Source organism: Tinamus guttatus, unplaced genomic scaffold (genome assembly GCF_059628265.1).
Source record: "Tinamus guttatus ecotype Peru unplaced genomic scaffold, ASM5962826v1 Tinamus_guttatus_pri_ptg000048l, whole genome shotgun sequence".
Lineage (NCBI taxonomy): Eukaryota > Metazoa > Chordata > Aves > Tinamiformes > Tinamidae > Tinamus > Tinamus guttatus.
Window position 1 is genome coordinate 4,848,008 of NW_028288582.1, and position 16,613 is coordinate 4,864,620.

Sequence of the window (16,613 nt, forward strand, 5' to 3'; positions counted from 1 at the left end):
CAACATCCTAAGCGAGTGGCCTGCTTACCCTTTTATCAGTTTCCTCAAATATCTACAAAAATCTGTGAACCCCTTTGCAATGATACTGCTGTGACTACACAGGACTTGGAAGCTTTGCTATTGCTTGTCCAAGCAGCACTTTTCTGAAGATAAACATGGGAGATGTAATTAGCCAATGCCATCAGTTCAGTACTTTTCCATACTTTAAATAAAGGAAAATGAAATAGGTAAAACGTAGAGTTTTTAAAAGTACATTTTTTGTTTCAGTCATATTGTCTGACCAGTGATATTAAAACAAGCCTGGCTGTCATTTAAATTGGTGCAATTGTGATACAACTTTTGATTTGTTTGAATGGTCTGGACTTCCGAATAAAGTAACTACAAGAAATCTGTCCCTGTAAAGCTGCCTATTGAGGAGTTATGTTAGATAGCCTTATTTTAACAGTTGTTTGAAAATTACGACATATACCCTTAAGAGTAAATAGAAAACACGCCAGTATAACAGGTGCAAGAAAATCCCTGAAAAATGCTTCCTTAGCTCAAATATAAACTGATTCAAGAGCTACTGGTGCTGCCCTCAGGGAAGAGGAGGAGGAAGACATTCAACTCTGTTGTTTTAGAGCATATCCAGTGTCACCGTAGGATCAGAGAGCTGGGGTTTCCTGCTCTGGTGAAGAGGCCTAACGAGGAACACCGAGACGGTGAGGTGGGATGCAGCTCCGAAGCAGAACCTGGGCAGGCAGGAATGGGAAGCGGTGCTGCCGTACGGCCTGGAGCTTTGCCGGCCGGTGTTAACACAGGTACATTTGTTACCGTGTGCTAACAGGAGGAAGGAAGAAGTACCCACACAAGGAGACAGTCATGGAGATTAACACAAGTTTTGAGGACATGTAGTCAGGGCTTGTTTGTTGGTGTTTAACAAAACATTCGCTTTATTAGTATAGCTCACCCTTTACCTTCTTTATTCCCTAGACTGGGCTAAATCCTCTTGACTTTCTGCAGTAAGGGCAGCCACCTGGGGGTAATCTGTAGATGCTGGCTGCCAGCTCTGAAATGGACCTGCTAAAAGTGGTTAGCCTTTGCATATTTATTCTGACAGTTGTTTGGCAGTGCTGTTTAGATGCTATATTGCCTAAGCAGGTGGAGGAAATTGGAGTATGGCTATATTCCAAGTGGAGTGAGTCGCCAACCATTTTAGCGGGGGACAGGCGTAGTTTGGATCAAGAATTGCCAAGTATTCTGTTTAGAGGCTTCAGAGAAGTTACCTGTAACTGATGGTATTAAAAAAGTTTAAGAGAGGTTTGTGGCAATGCGCAGGGAGAGTATTAGAAAATAGCTGCAAGGATGGAGAGAGGACAGAGAATGTGGTGGTCAGATATGAACAGCATCATGAAGAGCCCTCTGCTTGTAGGAATCTCAACTGCTGAAGTCACATCCATGGTCAAACACTGGCTTCACAGCAGATGGTTGTTCTGTAACCACTTGAACTGAAAGGGGTCAAGTTGCTGTGTGACTGTGAAGCAAACAGTGTACTGCTGTAATTCTGACAAAGCTGTCAGTGCCACTGTGAAGTCAGACCTGTAGCCGAGATAAGCAGGATTTGTGACACACTAATTTGGCACATTCAAATAGTTTAGATTTGATCATGTATGCTTGCTTTTCCAGGAGGAGAAAGAAATATATATATATATATATAATATATATATGTTTAATTTGATTGCTACTTGTCTTTTGATGTCCTTCAACCCTTCAACTGCCTTTTCTCAAAGCCTGGAAGAGATCCTGGGGAAGCATTGTTGTATGCTTCCTCTATTCCTAATTTTTCCTCTAGGCATCCACTGTTAGAGAGATGATACTGGGCAAGATGGGTGTTTCATCTGACCTGATATGGCTTTATTATGCATTTTGTGCTTATGCAAGTAATCTTTCTGCTGTGTAATATGAAACCAAGTCATCTTGCAAGCTGCCTCTCCTGGAATACAGCTTTATTAATTGGCACATACTATATGCACGAGTTCAGCATTGCAGCATGACAGAACCTGGTCACTGAGCACAGAACTGGAGTGTGATTACTTTGCAATTAAAGGTTTACTAAATCAAATTCATGATACACAATTATTGGAGTACCAGAACTGCCATTCTAAACAGATAAAAACTAATAAAAAGCACTGCTGACATATTAATCTTTGTAAAACATCACAGTGAACATTTCCTAATTGAAGGATAATTTGTTTAAATCTGTTTAAAATGTAATAATAGATTCCTTTCTTCTTGCCATCATTGGTGTTCAGATTTCACAGTGATCTATTACAGTTACTTCTCTTGCTTCATTGAAAGATACTTTGATCATTCCTTATACATTGGAAAATGGACTATTTTATAAATATACAAATATATATTTATTAAAGTGAAAGAGATTAAGCGTTTGAGATTTTTTGTGTGTCACAAAAGTGCTTCTTGTTTTGGGGAGCAACCTTGATCATTGCTACCTTTATTTCTTTGCAACTATCGGTAGTTGTGATGAGAGCAGAGCTTTATCAAAGCAAAAGCCGGGGTATGTGGAATGGAATAGTTTGGTTTAACAAATAATTGTGGCTGTTTAACTTTTAAAAGTATGAATCTTGATCAGTTTCTGCAAATACTTTTTTTTTTGTCTTGTAGGACATATAAGATAGAGATACTACATCCAGCTTGACATAGTTGGTTGGAAACTAGCTAAAATTAATGTTCTGTAAAGTATGTAAAGCAGCATAAGATCCATTGGTAACTGTTTACATGCTATTAATAATTAGCAACCTTCCTACTAGTCTGTTAGGAAAGAACCACACATTGGGTACAATAGAAACTCAACTCCATACAGTTGGATTCAAATTACAGTTGACTTGGACAATAGAGCATGAATGGTGCTCATTTGAGTTTCTGCCACTGTAAACAATGAGATGTTGGAATGTTTCATTTGTTTATTGATTTATTTATTTGGACAGGTGCAAGTTGATCATATTTTATAATGGATTTTTTTTTCAAATAAGGCCAGAAAAAGCTTAACAACGTTGTCCAGTCAGAGCATATGATGATAACCAGTATCATGGATAGATTCAAATTAATTTAGCCTGTACCTGGTTTTGAATTGATGTCTTAAACTAATCAAAAACAAACCTGTGTTCTAGGGAAAATACTTTATGTGCTCTTCAACCAATTAGAAAATAGATTATTGTTTTCTGCTTAAATTATTTTTTATTTATTATATTTCCTTTACTTTCTGTTAAAGTTCATGTATACGTCTGTAAGGCAGATTCTTTTAATGTTAATGGGGTTCATCCATGAGAAGAGGGCATTCAGATCTGATGGATCCCATCTGTATGAGGTTTGTTCTCCAGGGTATAATTTTCCTTGGCTTTTTGAAACTCTTTCATAAGTGCCTTATGGCAGTCAGGTTCTATAATTTGCAGAATGCTATCAGGAAGAACGGGCCAGGAGTATTACTGCCAGATTCATAGCATAGGAAGTAGTATCAAAAGATTAATTGCCTAAATTAATCCTAAAATAGCACTGATTCAGAGACTTTTCTTTCCTTTCGTCTTCTTTTTTTTTTTTTTTTTTTTTTCCTTTGGTCTTCTCCGTCAGCTGAACACTCACATTTCTCCCAAACTGACACTGCAAAGGTGGGAAGGATGGCAGCATATCTTACCATCTGGGGAAGGAGAGGGTTGAAGCTGGAGAACCAGTGTGATGGTAGATGCAAAAGACATTATGTCTAGCCCACAGTTTCCCAGACTACTCCTGGCAAATAACAAATTGCACATTAATCTGCAAACAAGAGAAAATCTCACAAATAAAAGTGTTTTAGGCAGAAATAAACCTTATTATTAAGGATTAAGAGGACCTTATACAATTAATATCTTAAATTTATCTTGCTACACATCATTGATCTATGCTATTAAGTTCAAAGCTGTACCACTCATCAGGTGCTGGGAATCCAAACAGATTGGATATACACTCATCTTGTTGAATAAGGGCTTTAACATCTCAGTTCTTACTGAGAATTTGCTGTCTTTGTTTCTCTTTCAACGTAATGTTTCCTTTAAACAATGACTTGGCTTCTCCTTCCGATCCACGCGTGCGATTCCTGTCAGTGCTAACAGAAGTTATGTGCAGGCACTGATGGAAGAGTAGACTAGAGTTTCTCTTGAGGTGAACAACTGTTTATAATTAGAGCTGTGGGAATGAAGGAAAACCCTGCTAGCAAGCAAACAGTCACTCTTCCAAAACGCTTGGTAAACTCATAAAGCTCAGGAGCTTAATCTCTGAACCAGAGTGCTTGTTATCTAATCCCCACCAGCTGTTGTGTACTTGGTAGCCATGACATCTGTAATAGAGCTGAAGGGCCTGTCTATATTGGTTGGCACCTTTACCCACCAACTGAACTTGATTCTTCTTTCGTTGCTCACATTTACCTGCTTTAAATCATTAACCAGTTGCTCAGGGCTTGATTGTCCATCTAAGGATACTTTGTAATAGGTAGGTTCTATTGCTCTTCATATAAAGTATATTTTTAGGTAACTAGATTTTCAGCAAGTCTCTTCTTTTATCAGAAAGGAGAAGAAAGTAGCAACCAAAAGAATTTTTGTTAGTCAAATGCTGATATCTTATACAGATTTCAAAATGACCTTGGAGAGAAATCTCTGAGTCATATTTCAACTGAAAAATAGTCGTAGTTCTAAGAAGTATGTACAACATCATATATGTGTCTCTGTTAACTGCTAACTATGTATTCACATATATGATTAGAAAACTATTTAACAGTGGAAAAAATATTTGTTTTCATGGGTTAGGTTCGGCTTTGCTACAGTAAGTTTAATTCTTTTTAAGGTAGCAGAGGAGAGAAATTGGTCCAAGATGACTTGCAAGTAGTAGCATGAATAGTAGCACAGCAACTACTGAGAATCACTGTTTATGAGATGTCCAAACAGAGACATAAATCTGTTGCAAATGTGTTCAGAAATTCTATGCCTATCTGGTGTCTGACAGTTCAAGACCAACATGACATTACTTGCTAGGAGTGAAGGGAAGTTGCCAATATATGTCATGATGCTGGAGACCAAAATCCGAATCACGAAGTACATCTACAAGGTAGACAAACCCTCTCAGGCTTGAGAAAATCATTCACTCTATGTCTCCCAGTTCTTGCACTATACATTAAGCCTACCATTAAAAAACAGAAACCATGACCACAAGCAAGGTTGAATATAAGCAGTTGGGTAAACTCACTTATGTGGAATGGAATGCTGTCACTTTGTGTTAGACATGCACCATGGACAAAACTGTAGTTTGGGTCTCTTAGGGTGTTAGAGGGAAGGATGTCTTTTTCCTGGATCCCAGATGGGTTTGGGTAAGAAGTAAATGCTGAGCTATTATGTCCAGCTATAACAACAACGTTGCTGGGCAGGCAACATCAAAGAAATTACATCCATAGATTATTTTACTGGTGAAAATTTATAGCTTCCTAGCACCTGAGTAATTAGATGTGGGTTTTGTAGTCATTGCTATGGCCAGGATTGGGTCCAAAGTCTTGCTTTGACTTGCAAAAAGCAAGACTTGCTTTAACTGTCAGTGTGATACTGTGGATCAAAGCTCTTGATCCACAACAGGATCTCCTCATGGCAATTCTCAACTTATGTAATACAGATCATCAAAATCAAGGAAAAGGTTTTCATAAATAAAACCAACTGCAGCAAGTTTTGCAAGAAATTCTTGTTAAAATGTTATTTAATTTAATTTCAGTGAGTTTTCACTTGAAATTCATTTCACTGATGCATTTTTTTTTCTTTCCTCAGAATGGCTCTAAGAAGGTGTGGGACTTTATGAGGACACATGACAGGTAACAGATGGAAACACGTTATTTCCCTTTGCCTTTCCATGTATTTCACTCCATATTATCTTTGATAGGCCAAATCCTACTGTGTTGAAACTCTTCTTTATCCTCCAAGTTATTGTTAAAGTGTCACTTCTTGTGTGACTCTGTGACCTATTTGCAATAAGGTAACCTCTGTTTTAGGTTTGAACAAATTCAACAAACCACACTAACTTTTTTTTCCCTTCCATCAGTGCTACATAATGATGATATTTCAGGCAAAGCCTAATTCAAGTAACTTTGAAAATGAGTACTTTTGTAGCATTTCTTCTGCACACTAAAATCTTCTCGTAAGCACACAGGAAGAAATAAATGGTCAGTGACTTTATTCTGTCTTTCAAGTTGTATTTATCTTATCAGGGAAGAAAAAGAGGGTCTGCACTTCAAGGATCAGCTGATACAAAATAATAGCAAATAGGGAATATGTAAAACAGACCCAGTCGCAGCTTTATTGAATGCTAAAATATTTGTCTATTTTGAATGTATTAAGATTTAATCTACTCACTGAAAATTTATTTAACTGAAAAATAAAGATAAAAGCAGAGGTAACAACTTTTTCCCCAGAAAAATATTTTCTAACTATCAAATATAAAAAAATGAAGCAAAGTATCAATAGCAAAAGAATTATGACTCATAACCAGAGTAATCTTTGGATAACTATTCTTCTTGAGTGTGAAATAAGTTGGTAAAATCAACTGCACTTTGGAATTTTTTCTCTGTCAGAATTCTTTAAATCCTTTCAGGGAGTATCCTTATGTGTGGATGCCTGAGATTCACATACAGTGGTTGCAACATTTTTTATCAATATAAAGATTAAGAGGGTAAAAGTTCCAGGAAGACCAGGAAAATATTAGATTGATTAAAATGCTTGTAATATTTGAGAATAAGGACAAAAAAAAAAAGGAGAGATATTTTAATACAGAAATTCACACTTGCTTTTGGAATTCATCTTGAAGACAGTTTTGTGTTTGCAATTTTTCTATCCAGATGGGCATGTGCTAGATTTATGGTCAGAGATAAAAAGGCTGGGATGATAATTGATTGCTGGAAATGTAACACATGCCCTCTATTTTCAAGCAAGTGAATCCAGCTTCAAGTCACAATAAGGAGAAGAGCGTGACTTCCTAAAGGATAAATTATTTTATTATTATTATTTTCTTCAACTTTAGTTTATCATTGTTAGTATATGCAGCTGAGTGGGGTAAATATTAAAGGATATTTTTTTCCATGAAGTTCTTGGGAACAGTATTTCTGAAGGACTTTGGTGGACATTTTTAAAATATTTGAGAACATAACTGTATAAAAAGGCTACAGCCACATGTCATGCCAGTCATCTCTGGTCACATAACATTTGTTAGCTTCAGATGTACAACAGCTGCCATCCTAACTTACTAGTGACTACTGTTGAACTGTAGCATGTGTAACACACTTTACAAGTAAATTCATTGCAAGTTGTGAAACTGAAGAAATAACATGAGCTTTTCGTATAGAAAATCCATATTTTTGCATAAATTCTGTCTTTAATGTGAAGCCAATTATTACCATATAGCCTAGTCAGGTTCAAGATCCTGTATAATGCATTAAAGTCTGACATTTGTATGTTCATAGGACTGTTTGTGGCTGCTTGCATGGCTAAGCTTTCCCTCTGCAATTGTCTGATGGTTTCTCTGTTTCATTCTGGTCTAAATTTTGTTATTTGTGGTATAGTTACTGTCTTTGATTTTATAAAAAATTGGTTTTACTATTGATACTGTGAAGACTGTTCATATTTGTTCTGGAACATTAAACAAACACATGCACAAAGATTATTATGGAAATAGTTCCTTTTTCTTTTCAGTATTACTAAGTAGTTCTTGCATTAGTTCTTTAAACTAAAATCATACTTTTGCACAGTGGCATGTAGTTTTTCCCCTTTTATCAGAGCTGTGATTTTTAAAAGATGGGAAGATATTAAAGCAATTATGTTAAAATGTGTTCATATAGGATCATATAGGATCTATTATTAAAAGCCAAGAGCAAGAGGACATCATAATTAGAGGACTCAAAGAGGACAGAGTAATAGTCAGTAAGAGTAGGGGCTTCTTGTATGCACGTCCTGGTCCATGAAGTTGGGAAGTAGCTGTCGCTTTGAGGACTTTGTCGATATGTCGCATAAGTAAGACAGTTTTCTTGGAAGTATTCAAAATTTGTTTTACTTCTGAAAATGCTGTAGTGCCTTGAAATGCCAGGATTTTTTTTAACTCAGATTATTTACTTCAATTGAACATGCACATCAGGATGCTAGGTCTGTGTGTATATATATATATGTATACGCATGTGTATATATATATGTATGTATATGCATATAGATGTATATGTGTATATAGATACATAAGAAGTTATATATTTACATATAGTTCATGTGTATGATGAATTTAATGATATTTAACAAAAAAATCATTGTGCAAGTCATTATACAGACACTGACCCTGTGTTCATCTGGCACTCTCTATCAGTGGCACAGGTAAACGTGTCCTTGAGGCTCCTCTCATTACTGTGTAGCAGTGAACTTGTATGTTCGGTTCCTTTCAGACATCTGTGTTTCTTCCCGTTTCAAATGAAGTCAGAATAAGCCAAAATTAGTAAATTTGTATCAGAATATAAACTTGATACAGGAAAACATTTGACAGCAGAGATTACTGCTAAAACTGCTAAACTGCTAAAACTACTAAAAGTTACTTTTGTATGAATTTATTCTTTTCAACTGTTCAGATCACATAAAGACAAAAACAAAAAAACTGCAATCGTCACCTTAGGTGTGAGTCACTTTTAAAATCTGACAATATATTGCAGTAGGATGCAATACAAAAAGATTTAACCAAATGAAAGCTAACATAACGTTGACACAAGATGAAATAGTGCAGATTATGTGAGAGTTTCTTTTCTTAGTTATTGATATTGGCTTGAGCAGGTGCAGGCTTAGGCAGAGTGAGATTCGGTGTGTGGGTCCTGAGCTTTCTAAAGCTCAAGAGCAGTCAGAAGTAGAATATCAGTCCTGGAATCCCCTCTGCTATGCTTAGTTTGTAATTTATGCTAAACAAATAATTGCTTATTCTCAATCCCTCCATGTCAGTGTTGTTGTTCTGTGTGTGTGTTGGGTTTTTTTAATGCAAAATTGTTTACCAGCTGACACAACAAATAGTTACTGTGGCAGATCCGCAAAACCTCTGTTGCCAAAAAGCAGCTGAGTATCAGTAGAGACAGAAAAGGCAACATTTCTACCAAATTTGGGTTCACATTGCAGTGGAAAGATTGTCTCCCCAACACAAGAACACATACCGACAGAGAGCAGTTAAGCCCTGAACAGTTCATCCAGGGAGGCTGAGGAACATCATCCTTGAAGAAGGTCAAAACTTGACTGGAGAAGTCCCTGAGAAACCAGATAAAACTTCTAAGTTTGTCCTGCCTTGGGCAGGAGGCTGAATCACATTTCTGGAAGTCCCATCCAGCCTGAGTGTACTTTTTTCAGTAGATTAAATGCTCACAATCAATGTTACATTTCCCCTCTGACAATTGTCAAAAACTTACCAACTTTTCAAGAGATTTGTTAACTTGCAGGCCATTTATCTATGTGAAAATAACATATTTCCTCTTCTAGTCCTGCAGAATTGCATTCAAGTTAATGTTGCTTTGAAGAGCATACACTATCAGAACTCATTTATTATATCTATAGAAATAACACTGAAGACTACTAAAAATGAAAGAAGAAAAGTAATAGTCCTTTATTATTCCTTTTTTATTAAAATTATATAACAAGTTTATTGAGGTGTTGCTCCTAAGTGTTACGTAATTCTGCATGTGCTGGTTTGGGTAGTAACACATCCAAAATACACTTAGTGCAGTTACCTTATTCAGTAAAGTAACTGACTGAAGTGTTTGTTTATTGTGAAACATGCTTGCAAAAATGACCTGGAGTGCAAGAAATGAACACTTAAATGCAATATGTTTCTTTTTCACATTAAGTGCAATGTGTTTCAAGATGCTTCTTATATTGGGGCCTGTCAGAACTAAGTAAAGATCTTAGTTGTTGCATGTATTTGTTTGTTTGTTTTTTTAAAGATCACTGCTATTAAAAATAACAACTGACCAGGAGGACATTTTCCATTTACTGATTTATAGCAATTTCTAATTGGAGGTAGAAACATACCAAATATTGCCAACTAATCATCTATGCCTATAACAAAACATTTTCTTCTAAAACCAGACTCATGGTCCAGTTATATTCTCCTTTATCCTAATCTTGTTGTATTTGGTACAGTAAGAGCTTGAAATATAATACTTAAGTTTTACATTCACCTACTTCATGCGTCAATAGACCTAGTTCGTTTCAAGTTTCAGCACCTCTCCTTAAACAGATTCAAGGCTTTTGAAAGACATAATTTGGGAACAGATGAAGGTCAATGTACAGTCATGTGCCTGCTTTTGTGCTTAAAGTAATAATGTCTGAGAACAGGACCATAACCATACAGTATGCTAGTCGACATGTAAAAGGACAGCTATCAAGTAGTGTTGTGAATAGATATAATACAAAATCATGGCTACTTTTGTATGTAAAAGTAGGAGAAAATCAGTCCAAAACATATTCTAAAAGAAGTGAGACTGAATTGCATACAAGATTGTTACGTGAGTTTCTTGTAACGCTGAAAATAATCATGTGACAAGGAAAAGACATTTGGACTAAAAACCTTTCAACTGTGCCAGTTCTTCTACCCTTGTTATATTGTGTCTTGAGCAGAATGTCAATGGCACATGGCACACTGGCTTGCTAACAGGCCCTGAGTTAAGAGATCTTGATGGAAAAAAGACTTAAAAAGCCATTTATCCTTTCTGTAGAAAAAGGAGGAAAGTAATGTTCTGGTCTTATAAAATGGGTTTCTTTTAATTTAAGAGAGTAATTAGGCTTTATAGTTTGTATATCACAAAGAATGCTGGAAATTATGGTTACAAGAGGGTGTTGGCAGGTATTGCAGGCAGTCTTTGCCACAGTGTACTGTCCCCCGCAGGTACAAGTGTTGTTATCACATACAGGAGTTTTATTATTGCAACTTGTTAAAATTCATATAACTCAGCCTTGAAAAATGGCTGAATGTCCTGAATTTGGTGCCATGTGCTATGATTTTACCTGAGCAAACGGGTTGCCTTCCGGGTGCCGCCGCGTTCTGGGGCGAGCTGCGTCGCAGGCCGCAGGAGCCGCGCGTGGCACCGCAGAGCCCTGGGATGGAGCCGGCCGCCATGGAGACAGCGGGGAAGTCGTGTGCCCTGACCACACTACGGCAGCGGATTAAATTCCTTCTCCGGTTTCATCTGCCAGATCGTTTGGGCTTTATGGAAACTTAATCCTGTATGTATTTTTCTGCTTTGTGTCCTAGCGTATTATACGACATCATGAAATTGAGCTCAGATGCTCTATTCGTGTAAGAATTATCACAGTAGATTTCAGATGGATAAAATCTTGCTTTTAACATAGGTAAACTCTATTTCTTGGGTGGCATGTGCCTTTTAGGTATGGCAGCACACTGTTGTGCTGTAAACCTTGTCTTTCCTTGTAATGTCTCCTTCAGGGTGTCGATGGTGTGGAATTTTTGTGATTATCTTCAGAGATAGCACAGAAGATAATGTAATTTCAAAAAACTGGGTGTAGTTCAACAAACAGCAAAAATGATAAAAAGTTTGAGGAGATAATAGCTGAGAGAAAAGGTAATGATGGCTGGGCATGTTCATACAAAGGATAAGCCAAGTGAAGAGAAAGGAATTACAGCTTATCACAAAAATGTAAAAGGATGTAATAAAGCAGACAGGAATCGTTTAATTTCATCAGTCATCAATGACAGATTGAGAAATATTGGTCTCATAAGAAAGTACACTTAAAAATGAAGACGAAGAAACCGTTTTTATCAAGAGACATAAGACAGTCTAAGAGGTATGTTCTGTAATCACTATCATTGAAAATGCTCAAGTCTAGACATGGAATCTGTTTATCAAGGATGCTATCGGGATAATATTTTTCCTGCTATTAGAAGGAACAAACTTGGTAAACTGTTAGTTCCCTTTCAACCTAGTAATTACATGATTTGTTTGCATATGGTATTTGCAAATAAAATTCACTTCATGTCTGATTTCTCTTCTTTTTTGTACTGAGGCTTGACAGAACATCTGTTTATATGCCAGGAATTCTGCAGGCATATTTACTGTCTTTTAGATGTCTTATTATTTGATTATGTTGTTAACTTAAGATCCGATCTATATAAAGTCATAGCAACGAGGCAAAAATAATTGTATTTGGCACTGTAAAGGTAAGAGAAAAATGCAAAATCAAAAACCAGATTTTCAGATTCTGATTCCTAGTCTTTAAGTATGTGCCGTTGAAACACCATATAGCATACGAACTCTCTCAACTGTATCGCTGAATTTGGATAAAATGTCATTAAGTTTTCTATTCAGGGCTTCCCTTGCTTGGAAAAGTTAAACATTGGCCTAGTGTTAAGAACTGAATCAATGAAAATGCTTAAAATTAAGCATTTATGTTGGCCAGATTATAGGATCTAGTTTTTTAAGAGTTTCAGTTTTCAGAATTTTCAATAATATGCAAAATAGTTGGGCATGTTATTCTGTTACACTCACTGAACACAAGAGTTTCCTCCTTGCTTCCAGGTGGTTTTGGTTGAAACATGTTTTGACTGGAAGGGTTGCCAAAAGCTAATATTGTCTAGAGACATTAGAGTGGTCCTGGTCAGCTTTTGAGATTGGTACGATTGGTCTTATGAAAGCTAAGAAACACTCTATAATCTCATCATATAATTTTGAATTTTAGCTGTAAATATATCTTAGAAAGGAAGTGATTTTTGCATCCAGCATTTTAGAAATGGGAAAACTAGGTAAAATGTGATTAACAGCGACTGTTTCTCAGTCTATTCTTGTTAATCATGATACGACAGTATGATTGTATTTTAGAAGAGGTTGATTGTTATTTACTTCATATTTGATTTTTGGTGCATGTGAAACCAAGCTGCTGTGGTTTGTGTTTTACTTTAGGTAGTGCAGAAGGCTCAAGTTTTTGTTTGTTTGTTTGTTGTTTCTTGGTGATGTGTCCTTGAAAGTTCGTATTCCTTTGAAACTATGACTTTTGTCATTTCAGAATGCAGTCATACTGCTGCCATTTAGGTAGATCACTTACTGTTTTTATTACGTGATAGGAATTATAAACAGCAATTTCACAAATAATTAAGAATTGGAACAAAAGCCAGTCAAACTCTTGGCATATGTTGCATATAATGGCCCACAAAGCTTTACTTAATCAAATCAAATAAATTAGAATAAACCCTGAATTTAGTTATTAAAATATTTTGTTAAAAGAATCCCATTGAGATTCAGTGTGTCATTCCCAAGGGTATCCTGGGATACCGGCCAAAATATGACACTTAAAGAATGTTATTGAGAGCAACCTGCTTTGATGCCTCATTTATTTTGCAGTTGAATTTGCTTTTTTTTTTTTTTTTTTTTTTTGGTGGTGTTATGTGAAAACAGAAAGGATTATTTATTCCACAAAGTTCTGATGCTTCTTATTCTTTGATGGACTGATTAAGCACCCAGATACAAATTAGTGCATTATAAGTAGATAGATTATATTTTAAAAGTGCAGGTACATAGATTTGTTAGCACTGCTTAACTCATTTTTCCACCAGTCTGATGATTAACCAAACATATGCTTCCTGCTTTATGGTGTCATGAACAACTTCCTTCTGCAGTTCAGTTTGCTGAAACTAATCTTCCTTTTGTTTTTAGTCTAAAGTCGTATTTATTTTTCTTAAACATACATGTCTTACCACTTTATTCTGGTTTTACTTAATGCTAAATGTATTTAAATTGTATTGGAAGATCATTCAAATTTCATCAGAACACAGTAGTCTTCTAGAGGTCTCTAATTATCTTTCGCCAAATCCACTTTATCTGTGATTACTATGAAAGGCTGAATGTTTTTGTCAGGAGCTTATAGCTTTGCTTTTGTAATAGGCTGCATTTTAAGCAGCCAATTGGATTGGTGTTGGCCTTTGAAAAATGTAAAATGCTTTGAAGGAAGACTTAAATGAACCAATAAAGATTTTGCAAGCACACACATTTAATCTAAGGACTATCTGCATTATGGCTAAAAGCTCTGGGAAACTAGAAGAATTGCACTGCAGACACTGCAGAATAATCAAAGGGTACAACTTTAGTGCATGTCTGTTCTGCAAATGAAGGGACTGTTTTCTCTGGCTTAAGGTACTAGGTGCTTCTCTGATTAAAAAGGAGAAGATAACACTTATAGAGGCCGTATTAAAAGTTTTCCTGGACATGTCTAGCTATGAAGAAATGAATAGTTAATTTGAATAGAGAAGCAACACAGGGAACCTATTTCTTTACTTCACAAAGACGCAAAAATACTTTTGAAATACCTGAAGATGAACTGCACCCTGCTGATGTATGAATCCTCCAACAGAATTATTTTTGATTATTAGATCAAACAAGTCTGTGGTTTTGTTTGTTTGCTCTAAAATGGAAAGTGCAGCAGCCAGTTTTGATTAGAACCAGAAAAGGGTGCTTGTTAGCCGCTTTGCTTTCACTCTGATCTGGGGTACTTCTCAAAGGTAGTATTTGAAAAAACTAAATGGAATGATGTTCTTGATGTGGTAAACTGACATGAAAGATCTAGTTTGCAATACTGTATGAATGAAGGAAGCTGAAACTCCATAACTTTAAGAAAATAGATGTATACTCCAAAGCTAAAATAATTGTAGGACAGCTAAATGGTTCATTTGTCCTACTAACTTTCCTACTAGATTAATAAATTATCTCTTTTATGAGCCATATAGGCAAAAATATTATGTGTTTTATATCTGTAAGCCAAGATAAATTTACTTCTGTTAATATTTCTGTGGTTGCATACTGCTTTGGGTTATCTTCTTTTGATTGCATCTAGGGGATTTTTAATAGTGAATATCATTTGTGAATCAAGGGGACTGCCTGCATCAGTTACTTGCTTTTATTCCTGCATTTCATTTTCATATTTACTGTTTCAGATCTTCCATTCTACTTCCATCTCTTCTTGAGAATGGTAACCGAATAACCATGTGTTCTGATTTTTTTTTAATCAAATAACTCTTCCTAGAGCCTTCACAACAGAAGTGAGATTATCATTTGCAGGCAGCACAAAGAATACTACATTGAACTAATTACAAAATAATTCTTAGCCTTTAAGGGTAGGTTGAAGTAGCTGGGGTTAATAACTGGACAGGCTGGGCTTTTAATGCCAGGGCAGCCTTTTTAGGTGCTTTATCCTCTAATATTCCATTCAGATCAGAATTCATGTGTGTGATATGCCAGGCATCTATGCAAGCAGATAGCAAGTTGCGCTTAGAATGATTAAAGAAAGGTCAGTTTCTTTGCCCTTATTTCCTTATCAATTACTTAGTATACAGCAGTATTAGCACAAGATTATCTTTAAAAAGCCTCGTCTCCAGCCCTGAGAGTCTTACTCATTCACAGAAACACAAGAGAGTCCTATCCTTTTTTTTTGCTGTTACTGTGTTATGTTGTATTTTTTGGCAAATACACATTTGTAAAATGTGCGTTAAGGTCATAACTAAGAATAATGAAAGGCCGAGTTAATCTTTATTAAAAGACTTTAAAAGTTTGTTTCTGTCTCATGAAAAGCAATTAGCTAGTCTTAGCAGTTGCTTGTGGATTAACTGTAGCTGAGGTCAACAACTGACAAATCATCAAGATAGAAGATTACTGAACCAATGACTACAAGGTGAAATTCTGTTTCAACCCAAAAAGGAGAGGAAAAAAAAAAAAAAAAAGCAGACAACATGGAGGAAAAAAGAACCAAAAACAAGCTCCTTGGAGTATTGAAGCTTTCCAGGTACACATTCTTACAGCTTTGGCAAAGCAGATTTAACTTTCCTAGCTGCTAGAAGATGCTTCAAAAGAATTAACTTTCTGCCCTCTATATGTGTGTGAAAATTTTAATAGGGTGTCAACTTTCAGTTTAGTTGGTTATTTTCCAAACTTCTGCAAGAGATGTTTTGGATTATAAAGGATATATTCAAGTGGATATCTTAATGCAAGTCTTAAATCTGGAAGCGGAATTAAGAATCTGGATTCTTGTATTCTGGATAGCTGTGGGTCAGCTGTATGTAATTTCCACCCCTTAATTTACATATCTTATGGAAGCCTTAGTACCGTTATAGAAGCCTAACACCTGCCTATTTCTGTCAGGATTTTTTTGTTTGCTTTTTGAGTTACAGTGACTAATCATTATGTGAGATTCTTAATTGAAGAGTGCTTTAAAAAAAAAAGGAAAAAGTATTAAAATGAGCCTTTTGGTGTCTCTTTAAGCAAATGTCAAATACCAAGAGCAGGCACACTTCAGCTGCAGATCTGAGTACATGGCAGAGTACAGGCTGTTCAAGTACACCCTAGCTGGTCTTTGTAGAGATCTTACTGACATTTTAGGCGTGATTCTTCCTTAAAATAATTCAAAGCTACCCTAATTGTTAATGAATTTAGAGAAGGACAGAATGGTATCCTGTGTCAATGCACAGTGACCTGTTTGCATCCTTGGTTTTCTTGGGATAAAGTCTCCCGTAACTGCAGTGGTCAATTACTACCTGTATAAATCCTT

The 16,613-nt window shown here is 36.0% G+C and overlaps 1 protein-coding gene across 1 annotated transcript in view; it reads left to right on the top strand.

Moving 5' to 3' along the window:
- Positions 1-16,613, top strand: part of NUDT14 (nudix hydrolase 14) — a 56,554-nt gene that overhangs the window by 21,731 nt on the left and 18,210 nt on the right. Inside the window, exon 2 of the mRNA XM_088539426.1 lies at positions 5,835-5,878. Within this exon, the coding sequence (XP_088395552.1) occupies positions 5,835-5,878 (44 nt within the window). The remainder of the gene's footprint in view (positions 1-5,834; positions 5,879-16,613) is intronic.